General features: G+C 39.6%; 2 protein-coding genes across 4 annotated transcripts; both read right to left on the reverse strand.

The window, feature by feature from the left end:
• Positions 1-1,732: 1,732 nt before the first annotated feature.
• cfap100 (cilia and flagella associated protein 100) lies at positions 1,733-10,191 on the reverse strand. Of its 3 annotated transcripts, none has more exons than XM_074674474.1 (14): positions 10,090-10,191; positions 8,550-8,656; positions 8,247-8,442; positions 7,971-8,035; positions 7,472-7,635; positions 7,311-7,391; positions 7,008-7,186; positions 6,497-6,596; positions 6,276-6,318; positions 5,996-6,150; positions 4,593-4,722; positions 4,309-4,511; positions 3,150-3,243; positions 1,733-2,605 (listed from the first exon to the last, which is right to left on the reverse strand). In XM_074674474.1, the coding sequence occupies exons 2-14, from the start codon at positions 8,652-8,654 to the stop codon at positions 2,477-2,479; spliced, it is 1,644 nt and encodes a 547-aa protein (XP_074530575.1). In that variant the 5' UTR covers positions 8,655-8,656; positions 10,090-10,191; the 3' UTR covers positions 1,733-2,476. The 3 variants fall into 3 exon arrangements, with proteins under 3 accessions (XP_074530575.1, XP_074530573.1, XP_074530572.1); XM_074674472.1 differs by having other exon boundaries at positions 6,497-6,581; positions 8,247-8,478; XM_074674471.1 differs by having other exon boundaries at positions 8,247-8,478.
• A 1,233-nt stretch (positions 10,192-11,424) lies between these two features.
• Positions 11,425-16,328, reverse strand: LOC141793906 (uncharacterized). The gene is made up of 6 exons (XM_074674775.1): positions 16,016-16,328; positions 14,999-15,138; positions 14,475-14,602; positions 14,155-14,327; positions 12,333-12,649; positions 11,425-11,786 (listed from the first exon to the last, which is right to left on the reverse strand). The coding sequence occupies exons 2-6, from the start codon at positions 15,021-15,023 to the stop codon at positions 11,425-11,427; spliced, it is 1,005 nt and encodes a 334-aa protein (XP_074530876.1). The 5' UTR covers positions 15,024-15,138; positions 16,016-16,328.
• Positions 16,329-17,492: the final 1,164 nt, after the last annotated feature.

Consider the following 17,492-nt stretch of genomic DNA (forward strand, 5'->3'; position numbering starts at 1 on the left):
GACAATTCAAACTGATTTTCAACACAAGACCCACGCTAAAAGTCACCTCTGGATCACAAGATCAGTGGTTCCCTAAGTTTGGGCTGAAAGATTCCTTTCAAAAAACAAACTATAATTTTCATATGATTTAAAATAGCATTTTATTCATTTTTGTAAAAAAAAGAAAACTAAATGTCAAATATAATCATGCAAATTAAAAAAGTTTCCTTATTGCTGTGGTTTTTATTGAGGTGACAATGACGCTTGCAGCATGTTCATTTATAGCAGCAAAGAAAACAGCAACACATGCACCTTATCTGAACACCTGTTCAACCACTCATTAAAAATATTTACTGAAGTCCAAAATGAGCATCCATCAGAATTAAAAAGAGAGAGGATTTAATGTGACATGGTTATTTCACAAACTGCCGATGGGATTTTTCACACACAACCCCTTCTAGGGTTTACAGAGAATCAGGTTGAGTACAGATAAACCAGTTAGGAAAGCACTTTCAGAGGAGCTGTCTGCACCGGGAGCAGAGAGCTGGCTACAGCCACAGGACACTGACACAAGCCCAGAGGAGAGGTGTAGCAAACACCAACCTCCACCAGGAACCTAAATGTGACAGGCCCCTGCAACCACACAGAGCAGAGGGCTCCCCAGAGGAAACGCTGGGGTCCTAAAATTCATACATGGATAAAACTTACGTACCGTATGTATAAGACACACAATAAAATAATGAGGGCAGATATAAATAAACATGAAATAAGAAGCCTAGGCTACTAAAATAAATGTGAATACATAAATATTCAACCAAAGCTAAGCTAAAAAGGTCTTTAGCCTGCTCTTTAAAACATGCACCTGAATGGTCCGAGGGAAAATCTCCAGTGAGCAGCAGTTCTCTGAGAAAAAATGTCTTGGCGATACTAGAGTTCAGAGAATTGTTGATTCAGAGGTGAGCTTTCCTTTTCATGGCAAGGTTTTCATTGGGTATGTTTCTTTTTCAGTTTCCCTTTGTCCACACACAGAGCTCTTTAGTCTGAATGTTGTATTCAGTGGTGCTTTCCTTTAATCTAGAGAACAATCTGCAAGAGGGTAACAGATCCTGATGTGATGTTTGTGTATGGAATCACCTTGACCTTCAGGATTCCCTGTGCAGACAGGTAGATCTCCTGCTCTCTTTACATTTTACACCTGTCAGCGAGTTTATGTTTGCTGTGGAGGTGGAGATAACACATTAAGGCTCCGACCTCCACTCCTGATTCTCTAACTAATGAACAAACGGCTGTTGTTCTCGACAGGATATCTATTGTGCTGTTGCTGTGGTTCAAAGGATGCAAGAGTCCGACAGACAAGTTCAGCAGGTCTGCTGGTGTGAATACTGACCCTCAGTGTGGCTTGTTGACGTTGTCTTTTAACACATCCTCATTAGGTTTTGATCTTTCAGTCAACTCAGGTGACATTTTGAGTCGATGAAACCTCAATACTGAGCATTCAAAAGTGCACTCCATTCAAGTTTCTTTACAGTTGTTTTGTTTTTAACACGGGATGGGTTTAATCATTTCTCCATCTGAAGATGAGGGAATCTAACCCTCTTAGATCCAGAGATCCAGCCTGACTTCGCCAGGCACCAGGTTGTATGATTTCTCACCACATACGAAACATTTAGTCCAAACATTTAGTCCAAAAATTTAAAACAGAAATTATAATAAAAGAAAACAGTCATCTGAAACATCTTTTTATTCCCACAGTTGTTGGTGTGACCATGGTGGTGGTCAGGAAAATTCTCAGAAATCTTGTTTGCTTCATTTTAATGTACCTGAAAGTCTTTGGGGAAAAATACACAAAGGAAATATTGGTTGGATGTGAGGCTTGTTGTATTAATTTGACCAAATTAATTCACTTTGTATTTATTAATTAGAACATTAACAGTGATCACTGAGCGTCAGCAGGGGGAGGCCAAGTACAACCTCTTCCCTTTTCTCTTGTCGCCCTGAATTCTCATCTCTGTTCTTTTTCTGCCAGTTTGATCACAACAATAAAGCCAAAGGAAAATGAATTTCAGATGAAACCCGCAGAAAGTGTGGCCTGAAGTTGAACCGTGCCAGCCCACCTCTGAGTTTGTCCCAATTGTAATCCTAAAGTAATTGAAGGCCAAATACTGAATGGGTGTTTGTTGTGTGCTAGTAGTTAAAAAAAAAAGATCAAAAGCCTCAATTAAGTCTTAGCTGTCACACAGTATTCTAGTGAATCTAAAGATCAAAAGTTTCTATATTTTCAGTCTTTGACCATAAATCTATGCAGTCAGCAGTGGACGGTTGTCAGCTGACATACAAGTTGCATAAACACCATCAGCACCATACACTTATTTTAATGTGAGACAGAATAGGTTATGGCTCTCAGAGAAGGAAATCAAAGCATCTTTTAAGGCTGTACAGCTCAGATTTCTGGTCTTCACTGTTTTGGGACTGCATCGTGTCATTGAACTCTTTCTCTTTAATATGAGTCATCATCAGGTGTAAAGAGAAATGCATGGATCTCGTCTTCAGCAGAGGTGTTGTCCCGATGGCTCACTCTCACTTTTTGGGTGACAGGCATGCATCTGGGCATGGGCTTTCTCAAATTCTGAAAGAAAAAGAGAAGAAGTTAGCTTTGCTTCAAGGTTCTCTATCCTTATTAAGACTCTTAAAGTAAAACAAATAAATGTCTCTTTAATTGTCAGTAGAAGCATGAACATCAACCTATGATGGATCATCACAGCGTTAACTATTCTTAAGCTTTATTTTACTTCATTTTTCTACAAAATATTACATATATGAATATATTTTTTTATTTCTTCTTTTGGAGGGGATGTATTGGCATGTTATCTACTGGTCAGTCTGAATTAGTATATGTGGGCATAATAGTCAGTGAGCTTGCAAACACACACCCATCCTCCTGCTGCAAAAAACTATCAGAACTTTTTTTAAATAGTTGACCGAGTTTCGTGTTAGGATGAGATATAAGCAATGAAATATCTGGAGATAAAGTGGAAGATATTTACCTCAGCCGCTCTCTTATATTCAGTAATTAAATATAATCCAATAGTAGTGGGAATGTTATGTTATCAAAGCAAAGAATGAAGTACTCCTTGAAACTTTATGTAGCTCTTTTTAAGTGAGCGACTTACCATTTTCTTGGAGTCAGCCAAAGATTTTTCCAAGTACCTCCTCATCCTCTCCTTCTGTTTTTCTCTCTGCTCCTTCAGCTTTTGCTCACGCTGCCTGCAATGGGATGATATAAGAAAGGACAATTTATGTTTTATTCAAATATACCTCACCAAGGCTTGAAACAAAAGGAATTATCTGCCACTTAGAATGTATCCCACCTTATCATGTGTGTGTTTTGCTTTATTTGGCTTTTCATCTATTCACTGTTTTCATGTGTCTCAGACTCCTGAACCTTTAAGATCATTGAACTGTCATTCCCAGTGTTTATTTGATGACTTCCCCCAGGATTTGAAAATGACTGGCCCTTCAGTAGAGGCTTGAATGTGTTACTGCCAAGAAGGTTATGTTTTGGGGAGATTTTGTTCTTTTGTCTGGATTTTTTTAAAGGATTCTTTATCATTGTGAGATAGGGCTGTTTTCACCATATGTGTATAAAACTCCACCATAAATGTTTGGATCGCTTTGCAAAACAATACAAGACAAGGTCACCATAATTTCTGACAGATGTAAAGTACGATCCAGATCCTGGAAATATTCTGGATACTAAGATCTGGAATATGACATATGTTCTGGGTCATCATAATTTCCAACACTGTCAGGTAATAAATTATTGTACAAACCTGTAACTAACACCAAATTGTAGCAGACAGTCTGCTGAAAGGGAGTATAACATTAAAGTCGGACTAAAGTGTTGCTGACAATCACAATATGCTTGGTGGAGGTCTGTGCTCTCTGAGTGATTTTCTAGTTGATATTTGTGCACTTAGAGTGAAGCTTTTGTTTTTTTTTACCATATTCTCATGAAAACACACAAGTTGGAATCAGGAAGATTCACTGTGAGAAAGTGAACGGATTGATGACTTTTAGATCATCCTAGTATACACGCCATGAACTCGACATACGAGCAAGTTTCCTTCCACTCATTTGTTCATCCTGTGAAACATCTAATTATTCGTAATGATGACGTCAAAGCAGAAAACTGTCAGCACACCATCTGACAGCTCCACCTGTCGTCTTGGGTTTATAAACGTTTCACTGTGACGAGTGACCCCTCAACAGCTTGGAGGAACGTGTGATTAAGTAGCGTTAGAAGAAGGAGGGTGGACTGTTTAGACAAACCTGCTTCTCCGCTCACTGTCTTTGATCTTTCTCATCATCACTAAGCTTTCCTCCGGGATGCTCTCCAGGCTTTGCAGCAGGAAAGATATATGGTTTTCAATATTTGTCAGCTTCTCCAAGGTGCTGAGGTTAGTCATCCTGTCATCCACACAGCAGTTATGGATCTCTGTTACCTTCTCATCCAGAGTGTCCCACATACTATCCTGTCAGCAAGATGAGGAAAATTAATCAGCAGACAAGAATTTCACTGATCTTTGATATGATTTTCAGATCCTGTTCCAAACCTGATCCTCTGTGTTCAATGAGACGTGGAGCTGAACTTTCTGTTTTAGCTTAGCGCCTCGTGCTTTCTCTTTATCAATCTTCTGGATCATGTTGTTTATCTGCACACTTAGCTGCTCTTCTTCCGTATCACTTCAGTTAAAAAGGATAAAATATGAAAGATAAACATGGAATGAGGTTAGGAATAGAATAAAACAGGAAAAAAGACAGGTTTACAAACATCCAACATACATGAGCCGAAATTTTAAATTATAATAGATAACAAGTCGAGCTCAGTTGTTTCCTTAAGATCTCAACTTAGACAAGTTTTTCTACAACATGAGAAAATGAAAAAAAGGGGAACATATTCTGGGGGTAACAAGATCAGTTTCAGATGATCTTACATCAAATCAGCAGATGAAGCGCTACAATAAGCCAGACGATGGTGCCATCCACATCATTAAGGTAATTGAAGACTATATTTGTTTCTGCTCTTTTATGACAAGTATGAAAACTGTTTTTCTTAGCTCAGAAAAACAACCCTTTTTTCTTCAGATAATGAGGGAAATTATCCTATTATGTAGGGAGGAAAGCTTTTTTTTGTTCTTGAGGTACCAGGAAAAATTGTGTTGAGATCTTAAGAAACTGAAATAAACTCATTATCCTCATAAAACTGAGAAAATAAAATGAATAGCTAGTGGAAAGACTTTTTTTTTTTCTTATGGCCTACATAAGCTCTGTTCCAGACTAACTGCTGAGATGTGTCATACCTGGCACAATGCAAGTGTATCAGAATGAAACAGTAACAAAAATAAAGTCTGTCAGGAAGGAGTTTCTATTTACTTTGCAACAATATCTGGAAGTGTCAAAGAAGAATATCCTTATTTTCCAGATTCCTAAATCACCCTAACCTTGCAGAGCAGACGGACCTGACTGATTCATTTTCTGAACTCCTGCAGGTCCATCTTGCCAGGCTCCAATGACCAACAATTTCACTCGGCTAAATTCTGACCGGCCCAATCAGGGAAGAGAGGCAGGAGCTGTGGGAGCAGACGTGACGTCAGCAGACTTTCATACTTGTCAGCGTTCCTTTGATTCTTTAGTTAAATTTATAAAAACGGAAGCTGTCGTCTAACGCCTTTTTCACAGCTGTTTCTCATGATTCAGTAGTTGTTAATCCATTGTTTCTTAAAAGCATCGGCTCACATAAGCTACGTCATACCGTGGCTTGATGTGGATTGGTCTGTGGTGAGTGTGTTAATCAGAACGGTCGTCCAATCACCAGCTGCTGATTTTTTTGAAAGGTCCCACCTCTGAAAACAAACCCGAAGAGCTGCTACCCAGATGGACTAGTGAAATATTTCCGTGGCAGATATATGAAACTGTCCGTCTGGCGTGTCAGGTTAAAATCACCCATGGTGCTTACATCTTCTTCCTGCTTGTCTCCATTGATTGACGGAAGTCCTCCAGAGTCTCCACCAGCCGTGAAGAGTTCTGAATGAGGGACAAGTTTTGCTCTGTCAGCTCTTTAACCAGATCCAGCAGCTGCTGGGGATCAGTGAAGTACAGCACCGGCTCATCCTGCAGGGTGGGTGAAGGACAGTAATAAGAGAGATAAGGAAAGACATCACAGTGTCAAACATACAACAAAATCATAAGAAATTATGCCAGAGAAGTAGATACCACTCTGTTGGGTAAAAACATACGTCTTCTTCTGAGCCGTCCCTCTCCAATGTAGAATGGTTCACACTGAAAGAGAAAACAACAAAGTCAGTGCTTGTGAGAAAACATTAAATGTGATGAATTATCATTTGATAACCATCATATTATTAATAACACCAACACAACTAAAAAATTACCTTAAAGATGTTTTAAAATAAAAACCTCAACTTTCATTTACTCTTCTTCAAACTAAGGCGTCTCTTACAGGGTGCTGCTGTGAGCTGAAGACGGCTGGGTCTCCCTGATGGACTGCAGCTCGGAGCCAGGACAGGAATCCTTGTTCTTCAAACCTGTGTCGGTTTTATCTATAATTCAAATCACTCTTTTAGCACAATTTATACCAACTCAAAGAGGGGGCACTATGCCTTCCCATATTTACAAACATAGATATAAAATAACTCGACTGGATGTTCATGCCAAGTGTTTGACTGCTGTTACAGAAATCCCTGAATCTGTCTGTGAACTGCTTGAACAGTCCAGTCAGAAAACGACAACAAGAATTGCTGCCATGATGAGATAAAGATCACCACTTAAGGATCTCAGAACTGGTTTATGACACACTGGAGGGGCGGGCCTCAAACACCAAGGTCAGTGTTTAGCTCTGCCTCTGGCCTCTCCTACCAATCTACTATGAGCTTCAGTATCAAGCCTTAAAGTAAGCACAAAGCTCTCTCTGTAAACAATGCAGAGTCAAAACCTAAAACATTCAGACTGACCTTTCAGAGTAACTGTCTCCTCAGGCTCTCTGGTCTCCTCGTCTTGTGGGTCTTTGTGAGTCTGGACTTTAGCAGCCTTGGCCTGCTGGGCCTGCTGCCACTCAGGAGGAGACAACTTGAAAAGAAGTTCTCTGTATCTCTTGTAATCCATCAGGATCTCTTCAAACTTGATGATTTCACTTTTACACACAAATACAGGTTTCATTTTTCAACCTTCAGACATGTTCAACATAAGAGGAAAATGATACAAGAACAGTAAGAGAATCTACTGAAGATCCCACAGAGACACTGTCAGAGCAGTACCTCGTTATGGACCCAATTTCCGCAGACAGCCTCTTGATTTTAACATTCCTCTCCTGTTTGGATTTGGCCTCCATCTCAAAACTAAACAAAAGAGACACAATTACCCATCAAAAGGGCATCATTTCAAAAAAATTAAACTTGTCACAGCAGTAACCACTTACTGTTTTCTAGCCTCCACGGACTTCTTCTCATTCTCCCTGAGGACTTCTTCATATTTCAGGTTGTCTTTTTCAAGAATTGCCTCGAGCTCTTTCAGCTGCTTCTCCTCTTTGGCAATGGCTCTGTCCATCCTCGAAATGACAGAGTTTTTGGTCATCATGGAAAACTGAAGAAGGGAGAAGCATATACAGGACACTGATTTTTTTAAAAAAAGTTAATCTTCAACAAGAGTACATTTCATTTGCTGATTTTGCTGATTTTTTTTACTGCTCAGAGGAAAATCCCACATATTTAGCATCTCACTTTAACGACATTGCTGGACTTGGAAAAACATCATGTGTGCAATGAAAGAAACTTGAATAATTTCACAAAGTTGATTAAACTTCAACAAGACATTCCTTCACAGGCCTCACAATCCAAGCTCTAGTTTTTAACAGCTGATGAATTTAAGAAGTTAAACACTTTATAATTGTACTTTACTGTGCCCGTGGTTTAATTTACCTCTAAAATCGCCTTCTGTCGTTCCATGGCGACAAAATCATGTTTGCTGTCTTTCCTAATGCCTTCTGGAAAGGAGGGAGAAAAAAAACAACATGAGCAGATTTCAGCTTTTTATAGTTACTTAAAAGGAAAAGATGACAGGAAATATAAGAGAGAGAAATGATGACATGTGGCAAAAGGCCTTGGCTGTTGTTTTTTATGTGTATTTTCTTAGATTTTTGAAAATAAGACACAAACACCATCACAAAATGATCATCTGACTCTAACTCCACTCACCTTGTTTCATTGTGTCTCTCTTCAGCTCCTGTCTTCCAGGTGTTTGTCTATTAGGAACTGTCCTCGTCTTCATTTGTCTAATTTTCCCAGGTTTTTCCTTGTCTTCCTCTTCCTTCTTCACCTGTCTAACCACCCTGTTGTTCCTTAATCTAGTCGGCATCCCATCAGTTTGCAAAGCCGGAAACTCACTCTCATCCTGTGCACAGAGGACGGGAACAGACATAACTCCCCTCTGTGTGAGACAGTATTAAACAGTAAACATTAAAGCATATGTGACATTTGAACTCAAGTACAAACACTAACCTCTGTTTGGTCATCTCTTTTTTTAAGACTCAATCTAAAAAAGCTCTCAGTGTCTGGCACTTTGTAAGGGCTCTGCTCAGTCTCCTTCCTTGTCTTTTTATTCATGTCTGCATACAGAGCAAAAATAAAAATATGTCATTAAACCAAGACTGATAATATCCACTTTTAATCCTATACCTGGCATATAAACAGGCCTGGGACAGTTCCTGTGGCTCAGATAGAAATGATGCCTATCTCTGTCTAATGTGTGAGAAACTAAGGAGGTAAACAAGGTGGTGGTGGGAAATGAATCCTGACAGGAACCAACAAGACCCATCCATTTATCCTGTTATGATTCTAGTATATATAACCACTCACTCACCTTCCTTGATACTGCTTATTACTCAGCTTCAACTGAAAGATATAATCAATGAATGCACATTACTCTACATCACCCTGAAAGTTATTTGTTCTCAGGTTATGTGGAAAGTTAATGAGGATGGCCATTAGACCTGCTTGACTCTCCCTGCTTGACTTGTTATGGCTCAACACGCTGTTCTGGATTTACAGCCAATATATCAACTTTAAGCTCTTCTTACATGAATACATATGACTTTTTAACATAAGTGCAATATTTAACAGTAAAAATTAGCAAGTGTTGAAACTGAGCTGATCATTTTGAGGGTTAAGTGTTTAAAAAAACAGATTTTTTTTTTGTTCAGCAGATGGTGCCACTCATCTGTAAACTGAGGTATCCCAGCTAAGTGAGACATGACTGAACTCTACAGGGCCGGGAGGAGGAAAGATGGAGAGACATGCTGATCAAAGTAGGACAACTTAAGGCAGAGTTAAAATATTTTTTTTTCTTCTTTTTTCTTTCTTTTTTTTAGTGTGAAAAAGGATCAGTGCAGCAGAAACACTGAATAAAATCAGCAAAAATAAATAAATAAAAAGATAAGACACCAAGTGTAAAGTCTGGAAAACAGATCAAAGGTTTATAAATTAGTAGACGCATTATCTCTCCATTAGTTATTTTGATAAGCGCTCCATTCACACAAGTGGTCACAATGTATTCCTTGTGAATGTGACAATGTAATTCTAAAATGCATTTAATATGGGTTTTTTTTTACTACTTGTTAATGTTTTCTATATAAAGCGAGATTAAGTCTTTTATTATCTAAATCTATTCATTTTCATTTTATTCAATTAAGTCAGTATCTATTCATTTGTTAGCTGAGGTGAGTTGAGAAGTTGATAAAGCAGCTGTGAGCACAGCAGTGTGTGGCTTTTTCAAGGTATCACGGTTCACGGTGAGCAGACACATGAATGGCTTTAAAGATGGACAGTCTGTTTTTTTTTTTTTTTTACAATTAGGCTACTTTTTCTTCAAAAATTAAGCGGCTCACGTATGACATATCGAAGCTTTCTGCCAGTTCGGTATAACTGCTTACGTGACTTAATTTCCGCAGGTTGGCTTTGTGCCGAACTAACTTCTTCTTTCTCAACCAACGGTTACAAGTTTGTGTTTATGAATTGTACCTTATGTTGATATGAACTTTACCTGCATGAAAGTGCTGGCCACAGGTCTACACCGGACAATAACAGACTTTTCTAGCCGAAGAAAGTCAGACTCCAGTTTACTCCCCGTCTGCGCTGCCGTTAGCGTTCTGTTGTCAAGACAACTGTTGCGTTCATGGTCTCCTTTGAGCGTTGTATTTTCTCAGTTTAGCTGCACTATTTCATTGAAACTACTACTGGTACTACTGTTAATAATAATAATAATGATGATGATAATAATAACATAATAATAATAATAATCATCATCATCATCATCATAATAGCATTATAATAATAATAGCCCAATTACAGGACACAGAAAATTAAATACTACATACTGCGAAAATGCACGTTTGCAATAATCCACCAGTAAAAAGCTGACTAACAGCTGATCCAGCTGTAATCAGTTACAATTGCGTTTCTGGAGTAAGGGACTAAAATATCAGTGAAAGAGAAGTGAGGGCTTATGGATGCAACTAAAGACATTAAAGAGGAAAAATAGCCTGCATCAGGTTTTTTTTTTTGTTATTTTATCATTCAAAAACCTCTACAAAACCCCATCTGTTTGGAGTTACTTAAGGTCTCTTTCTCATTACACTCTGTACTGTAATGAGACAGGGGTAGAGAGATTGAAGTTTAACAACTTGTCAGGTCTATAAGCAGAGATGGGAAAAGTACCCAGATTCTTTACTTAAGTAGAAGTAAAAGTACCAGTGTAAATAACGACTTAAGTAAAAGTAAAAGGTACTTATCCAAATATTGACTCATGTAAAAGTAAAAATTACATGCTCTGTAATGTACTTTGAAGTACTTTTCTAAAGTAAAAAGTATTTTTATCGCACGATTCAGTGCAAAGCCTAAGAACACTAGTTATGCTTATTCAGAAGCTGCTGGGCACACACAAGATGTATCTTATTTTACTTCACAGTCTAGTTTGTCTGCATTTGTATTGCACTCTTCAGCTTTACACATCATACTTCTCTACATTGAATTTTAGTCTATGATGGCTTCCAAACTGGAAATCATTCTCGTAGGCCCAACATTTTTTTTACTCAACTTTTTATTGCTGATATTTTTTTCTTTTGTCCATCATTAACTAAACATGATGGACTACTGTCCATCACTGTCCAGGTCGTGTGTTACTGCAAGTGGCACAACCAGGGACCACAAATGAAAATAAATAACCAAACCATTAATTTCAGTAGCCTTTCCAATGGCCACACTAGTAACTAAATAGTATTATAACCATTGTGGTACCAAACCAGGAACAATTCAAAGAAAAATCTCTGTAAGACTGAAAAAAAAATCATGTAGTGTGCACTTAGCATTACACCAACATCTAACAGAACTTTCTGTTCAGCCTCATCAGAATGAGGTTTTCGAATAACTTAGAACCCAGCCTGGCCCTCCTGGGTGTAAAAATGTTTCCTGCTGTGCTAAACAGCCTTTCACATGCAGCTGAGGCAGGTAGCGGTGTGTTAAGCTTAACAGACAGGCGGCACACAGATGGAACAGTTTTGAGAATGTCCATGGTATCAGTTTGACTGAGCAGGTAGGATTCTAGCTGTTTGGTGTTACTGTCCCGCTGATCATTTCGCTTTATTGACGAAAAGAAGTCACCCTCCTCCTCCGAAGACACATGGCCATCTGACTGTGTTGCACCAGTCTGCTCCTCTAGGTGGGTCTTGATATAGTCAAGGCCTATGGGGGATACAAAATCAAATGAACAAACAGAATGAGCATAAAAGGGAGAAGGGAGAGGGGAGGAGCAAAGGATGGCATGGGAACGAGGGAGTATGGGATAGAAGAGAAGGCAGAGAAGGGGTGCGGACTGGGGAGGCACTAATGTCAGTTAAGATCAGTTTCTTACTTTGAAAGGATATTTCCTGTATTTTACAACCTGGGCCCTGTTTTCTCATTTCCTGACATCTAAATGTTTAGTGACATTTTATTATTATAATTATTATTGTTCCGGCACCATGTTTTTTTCATTTTTGAAATTGCTCCTATAGGGAGTTATGGACCAGCCAAAATGACTAAGTTCTTCCCACACTAAGCTTGTTTCAATGCAATGTCAATGGACCTATATTGAAACAAAAAAGTCAGGTGCAGGGCTCAATGTTTTTTTCACATTCCAATAGGGTTAAAATGAGTGAATCAACACCACCTGACTTGGTATTTTGAAATTTCAATAACACTACTGGAGCCATTTTAAAGGTAACAAATAAAAAATAGTGCTGCACATACTCCTTTTAAGGATGCTTTCATCAGTGGTCCAGTGTGTCCTGAACTTCGGGACAAGAATGGCCGCAGCAATCAGCTCTGGGTCAACTAGCATCTCTCTGAAGCGACGTTCCAGTGCTGCTTGAAGGGCAACCACCAAGGGCCCACAGTGCTTGGAGGTTGCATGAAGGCTCTTGAGCTTTGACTTGAGCAGGGTGATGGTGGGTACAAGCCAGCCCATTTGGACTTTAGACTCTCCCTGAAGAACATCCACTGCTTTTGCAACTGGGCTCATGGTCTTTACATATTCGCAGAGGAACTCGATCTCGACAGGAGTGAACCTGAGACACACAGACACACAGACACACACACAAAGCCATCAATGTCAGAGCCAGTGGTTCCCAACATTTTTTTTAGCTGTATGCCCCTAGCATACTTTGAACAATCTTGCAGAGTACCCCAATGGTACATTTTATCAATTTCTCATGAAAATTTGTACACATTTCCAATGGAAGTACATTTGGCCTTGCCCAATGTGGTTGGACTGGAGTAGTAGTCTGTAAAAAGATTTTAAAAAAAATAACAAGCCCAAACTTGCCTATATTGAGTAATGAATCATGATTGATAAATGAAATATTTTCCAAGTATCCCCTGCAACTCCACTAAGTAGTACTAGGCGTATACATAAAGCTGGTTGAGAACTCATGCTATGTATGTTGCACTTGTAGCAGATAATTAGGCCCAGTTCAATTCCCCGTTTGGCCACAAGATGGCACTTAAAATTAATACTACAGGTTATCATCCATACTGCAGTGCTGGTTGAAAAACAGTGGTACATTCTGAAAAAGATGGTGAATTATAAAGAAGCTAGCCGCTCATGTTGCATGTTTGCATCAATGCCTAACTAGGGTTGACTGATGTAGGTTAACTTACAAAGCAATCTTTAGTGCGCTGCAGACTGCAGCAATGGCTGCTTCTCCTCGTTCCTTTATGATGCGTACAATCCTCTCAACTGCATAGAAGAGGGAATTCCATCTAGTAACAATAAAAAAGAGCACATTTTTTGAAACAGGTTCAAAGTGCTGAACACCTCAAATTCTACCATGACATTAGTGCCTCTTGATTCTGATTGGCTGAACAGTCTGGTAAAAACAGGCCAACACACTGCTTCTTACTTCCGCTTTAATTAATGTATGTTAATTTATAGAAATAGGTTTGGTAGAAAAGCATTAACCCTTTCATGCATGGTGTCCACTACAGTGGATACATTTTTGTAAAAAAATTTATACCATTTGCATTTATACCACTTGCAGGTTGCATTACCATTTCAAACAACAACGTGGTAAACTCCAAACTTTTTGTCTTCAATTTCTTAAAAATATTCAATTTGCATTTTTTTTTCACCATAATGAAACGTTGCATCATAAATCCAAAAAAGCCGCCGGAGGGCAAATGCCTGTATTCGTATTTGACACAATTTTGTATTTTTGTTTTCAATTTTGGTGAAATTCACAAGTTAATAGTTTGATTAAACAGCAATAATTTGTACAATTCAGATTTTGCTTTTTATTTTTCTTTCCATGAATGTTTGTCAATGCTGTGTGTTTCCAGATCTTTAATACATTTCATGAAATTACTCTTTATACTGTTGATGCACAACTCTAAAAATATAAGACTGAAAAAATAATAATTATAATAATATTATAATAATAATAATAATTCATGCATGAAAGGGTTCATTGTCTCAAAGCAGTGAATTGGCCTGTTTCAATCACCTTTGAAATCAAGGGTTGAAACAGGCCAATCCACTGCTTATTGTGATTTAATGCTTAAATAACAAATGTACCTTGTTTCACATGGCCTGAGGAGCTGGAGTTTGCAGTGCTCTTCAATGATCTCCGAAACTGCAGGGGATCTGCTGGACTTATTCCAAAGAGACTGGCACTTTGCAAATGAAGAGCAAGAGAGCTTCTTGTAACCTGGGTTATCGTTTGCTGATTTGAGGTCAACAGTTGCCACCTGTTAATATTAAAGGACCACCATTAGCTTTTGTGGGGCAGTTCATCTTGATTGTGCATTTTGTGACAAGCATCAAATTTGGTAAACATATAGCCAAAGACACAAAGAAAAAAAGTTAAGATATATGGATCTCCATCAATCACCCACCAGGTTCATAAGATGACAGGCACAGCGATGGTGCTTTGGCAGTAGATAGGAAGAACCATCATCCTCGTCCAACAAGGGACCAACTTCCAAAGGCTCAACCCCTATGTCCTCTCTCTCGTCCTCGCCTCCTGCTTGATAAAATAATGACATATTCCATTTGCATTTATAGAACACTTTCAAGACACCCAATTGACCCAAACATTTGACAATATCCTCTTATGCAACAAGTAGATTTGGCTCTCCATTCTAGTGATGGAAAAGTTTCTGTGGGAAATTCCACCATATAGTCACTGAGAGGCCTTCTTACTTTTCATACCACTGGGTTTACATGCATGATGCAGCCTACACAGCCCTCAGCTGCCGGTAGTAATAAAAATGGATTACTTTTTTGTTTGACCCAGACATAGTCGCTTATCCTTTGACAAAATGATAGTGTCACAACAGTGCTGATATGGCATGATATTTCAATCCCCCTCATGTTCTATTGCTTAGTTTACAAACCTGTGGTGAAGTGTAGCACTCACCTGATTGATCAGACTGCTCTTTCATTGGTTCTGTGTTGTTGTTCTTGTCTGGAGTGGCACCATACACTTTGAAGGCTTTCAGGAAGTTGGACCCATTGTCTGTTGTTGTCTGTTGACAACCTTGTCTCTGATGTTGAACTCTGGACAGACAGACAAGTGGATAAGAAAGAGGCAGGTAGACAGGTATGTTATTTAGTCCAGGCAGGGAGAATGCAGTTTGACACATTCACGTGATTCCAACATTATTTCAATTGGACTTCATTAGGATACAAACATACAAACAGCCATACCTGTATGTATTGTAGTCAGAGCATCTGCCAGTACTGTGAAGGTATGTGATCCCTTGAGTTGCTTGCAGGCTAGCGCAGCCGAGCACCTGCTCAAGCTAGTGGGGTCCATCCAATGGGCTGTGACTCCAATATAGCCCTTCCTGCGTGCCGACCAACAGTCAGTCGTTGTTCCTATGAACTCAACCTCCCGCATGGCCTCTTTCAGCTTAGTCTTCATCTCTCGAGTAGCTTTATCTATCCTAGCTTTTAGTGCCCCACGAGACATCACATTTGTACTTGGTTGCAGGTGTTTCACAAGGCCTTGGAAGGAAGGCTGCTCAACTACACTTAAAGGGTGCAGACCTTGAACTACAAAGTCCACAACATGGCTGTCCACACTTTTTTGGGACACAGGCTTCGTCTCCCACAGTTTTCGCTGCTTGGGTGCAGCTTGGTTCTCCTGTGTTTCATTTTCATGCCCCCTTTTCAGCGCTAGAGTAAGTTTAGTGTATCTCTCCCGCTGCCTTGGGTGTTTTCTCTGGAGGGACAAGGAGTGGGGGCAAACAATACTTTAAAAAAAAGTCAAGTAAAAGCAGTGCTAACGTTAGCTAGCTAGCTTGCACAAGAGCTGAACAAAAATAAAGCGCATGACGGTTCTAGCAAACGTTAGGGTACGAGCTAACACATCCAGCGTATCAGTATTCTAGGGTTCATTGGGTTAGCTTAGCTAAATTAGCTAGCTACTCACCTCGATGTGCTTCCTCAGGTTAGATGGGCTATTCTTGAATGCCAACACCTCGTGATTCTTGGGTTTGCACAGCACGCATTGCATACGATATGAATTGTTTTTCGAACCAGCATACAGGAACAATTCTTTTAGGTATGGCCATGGGTGAAAGTTGACGTCTTGTTGAGACTCGGACGATCCAGGGACCGGGTCCTCCTCGGGGTCTTCTCCATAGTCCATATTGTGCGTCAGTTATGGTTGTTGTTATGGTTGACGTGCTAACGTTACCTGTGTCTCTGTAACACCGCTAGTCTGAACAACACTGCTGCGTGCCTGGCAGAAGCAGGAGTGACAACGCGCCGCGCGGAGGGGGGCGGGGTGTTAAATACGTCAGTTGACTGCATTTCGTCTAACGGTGCAAAAAATATATATGTACATTAGACAAAAAATAGCGAGCATTTTGAAGAAATGTAAGAAGTAGAAAGTACTGATATTCTGTTAAAAATGTAGCGAAGTAAAAGTGAAAGTTGTCCAAAAATTAGTACTTTTAAAACTACAAAGTACCGGGAAATTCTACTTAAGTAGTGTAACGAAGTCGTTGTACTTCGTTACTTCCCATCTCTGCCTATAAGACAACCTGAAGGGAGAACAGTTACCCGGCAAATTTGTCTGCTCACCACGAATGGTATTCAGAGTTGGCCTCTTAAACTGTGAATTCAGGATCATTAGTGTTTGTTCCGCAAGAAATTCCAGCAAACTGATTCTGTTTCTTTGTCTGATGCTTTTCCATCCACCTGCCTGTCCTGCTGCTTCTACCTCCTCTGCCAGCTCCTTCCACTTCAACAACTACCTGATTGCACAGTTTCTCTTTCTCTCACAGTATTTCCTCTCCTGTTTTAGATTGTTGGATCTATGGTAAACTTGATGACATAGTAGGCAACAACTGACCTTATATGGACAACTATGTAGCTGTGATAGTGAGGAGGTCGAATGTCAACAGTGGTGTTGTCAAAGGTGTTACAAAGAGAGCACTTTTGAATTTATGTACAAGAGCGGTGGAATCATTGTATACCAACATTCATTGCAAGTGCAGTCTGACCGCTGGGAGGTAGCACTTTATTGCTTCATTTATTGATGGACAGAATGACAGACAGATGGATGTTGTTTTCTGTTAATTTCATGTGAGATAGTGAGAGATAATGAACTGCCTGTCTATGCCCACCCTTCTCCACTAGGGTGTCCCACTACACAGCCAGAGAGTCACCCGTAGACTTGGCAGCCATGCCTCACCCCAGCCAGTCCAGCCTCAACCCTCATGCCTACAGACTGAATGAAGAGATGACACTTCAGAAACGGAGGTGATTAAACCCCCTCTACAAGAGAATGAGACAAATATCAATATGAGGGGAAAAAAACATACTCACAACACAATGACACACTAAAAGAAAAGTGAGTCACACTTTTGTTGTGCGTCAAATCCTGTTCTTTCTGTGCTGCT

The sequence above is a fragment of the Halichoeres trimaculatus genome, unplaced genomic scaffold, assembly GCF_033239565.1.
Source record: "Halichoeres trimaculatus isolate MK-OKI-2021-1 unplaced genomic scaffold, fHalTri1.1 fHalTri1_scaffold_7, whole genome shotgun sequence".
Classification (NCBI taxonomy): Eukaryota; Metazoa; Chordata; class Actinopteri; order Labriformes; family Labridae; genus Halichoeres; species Halichoeres trimaculatus.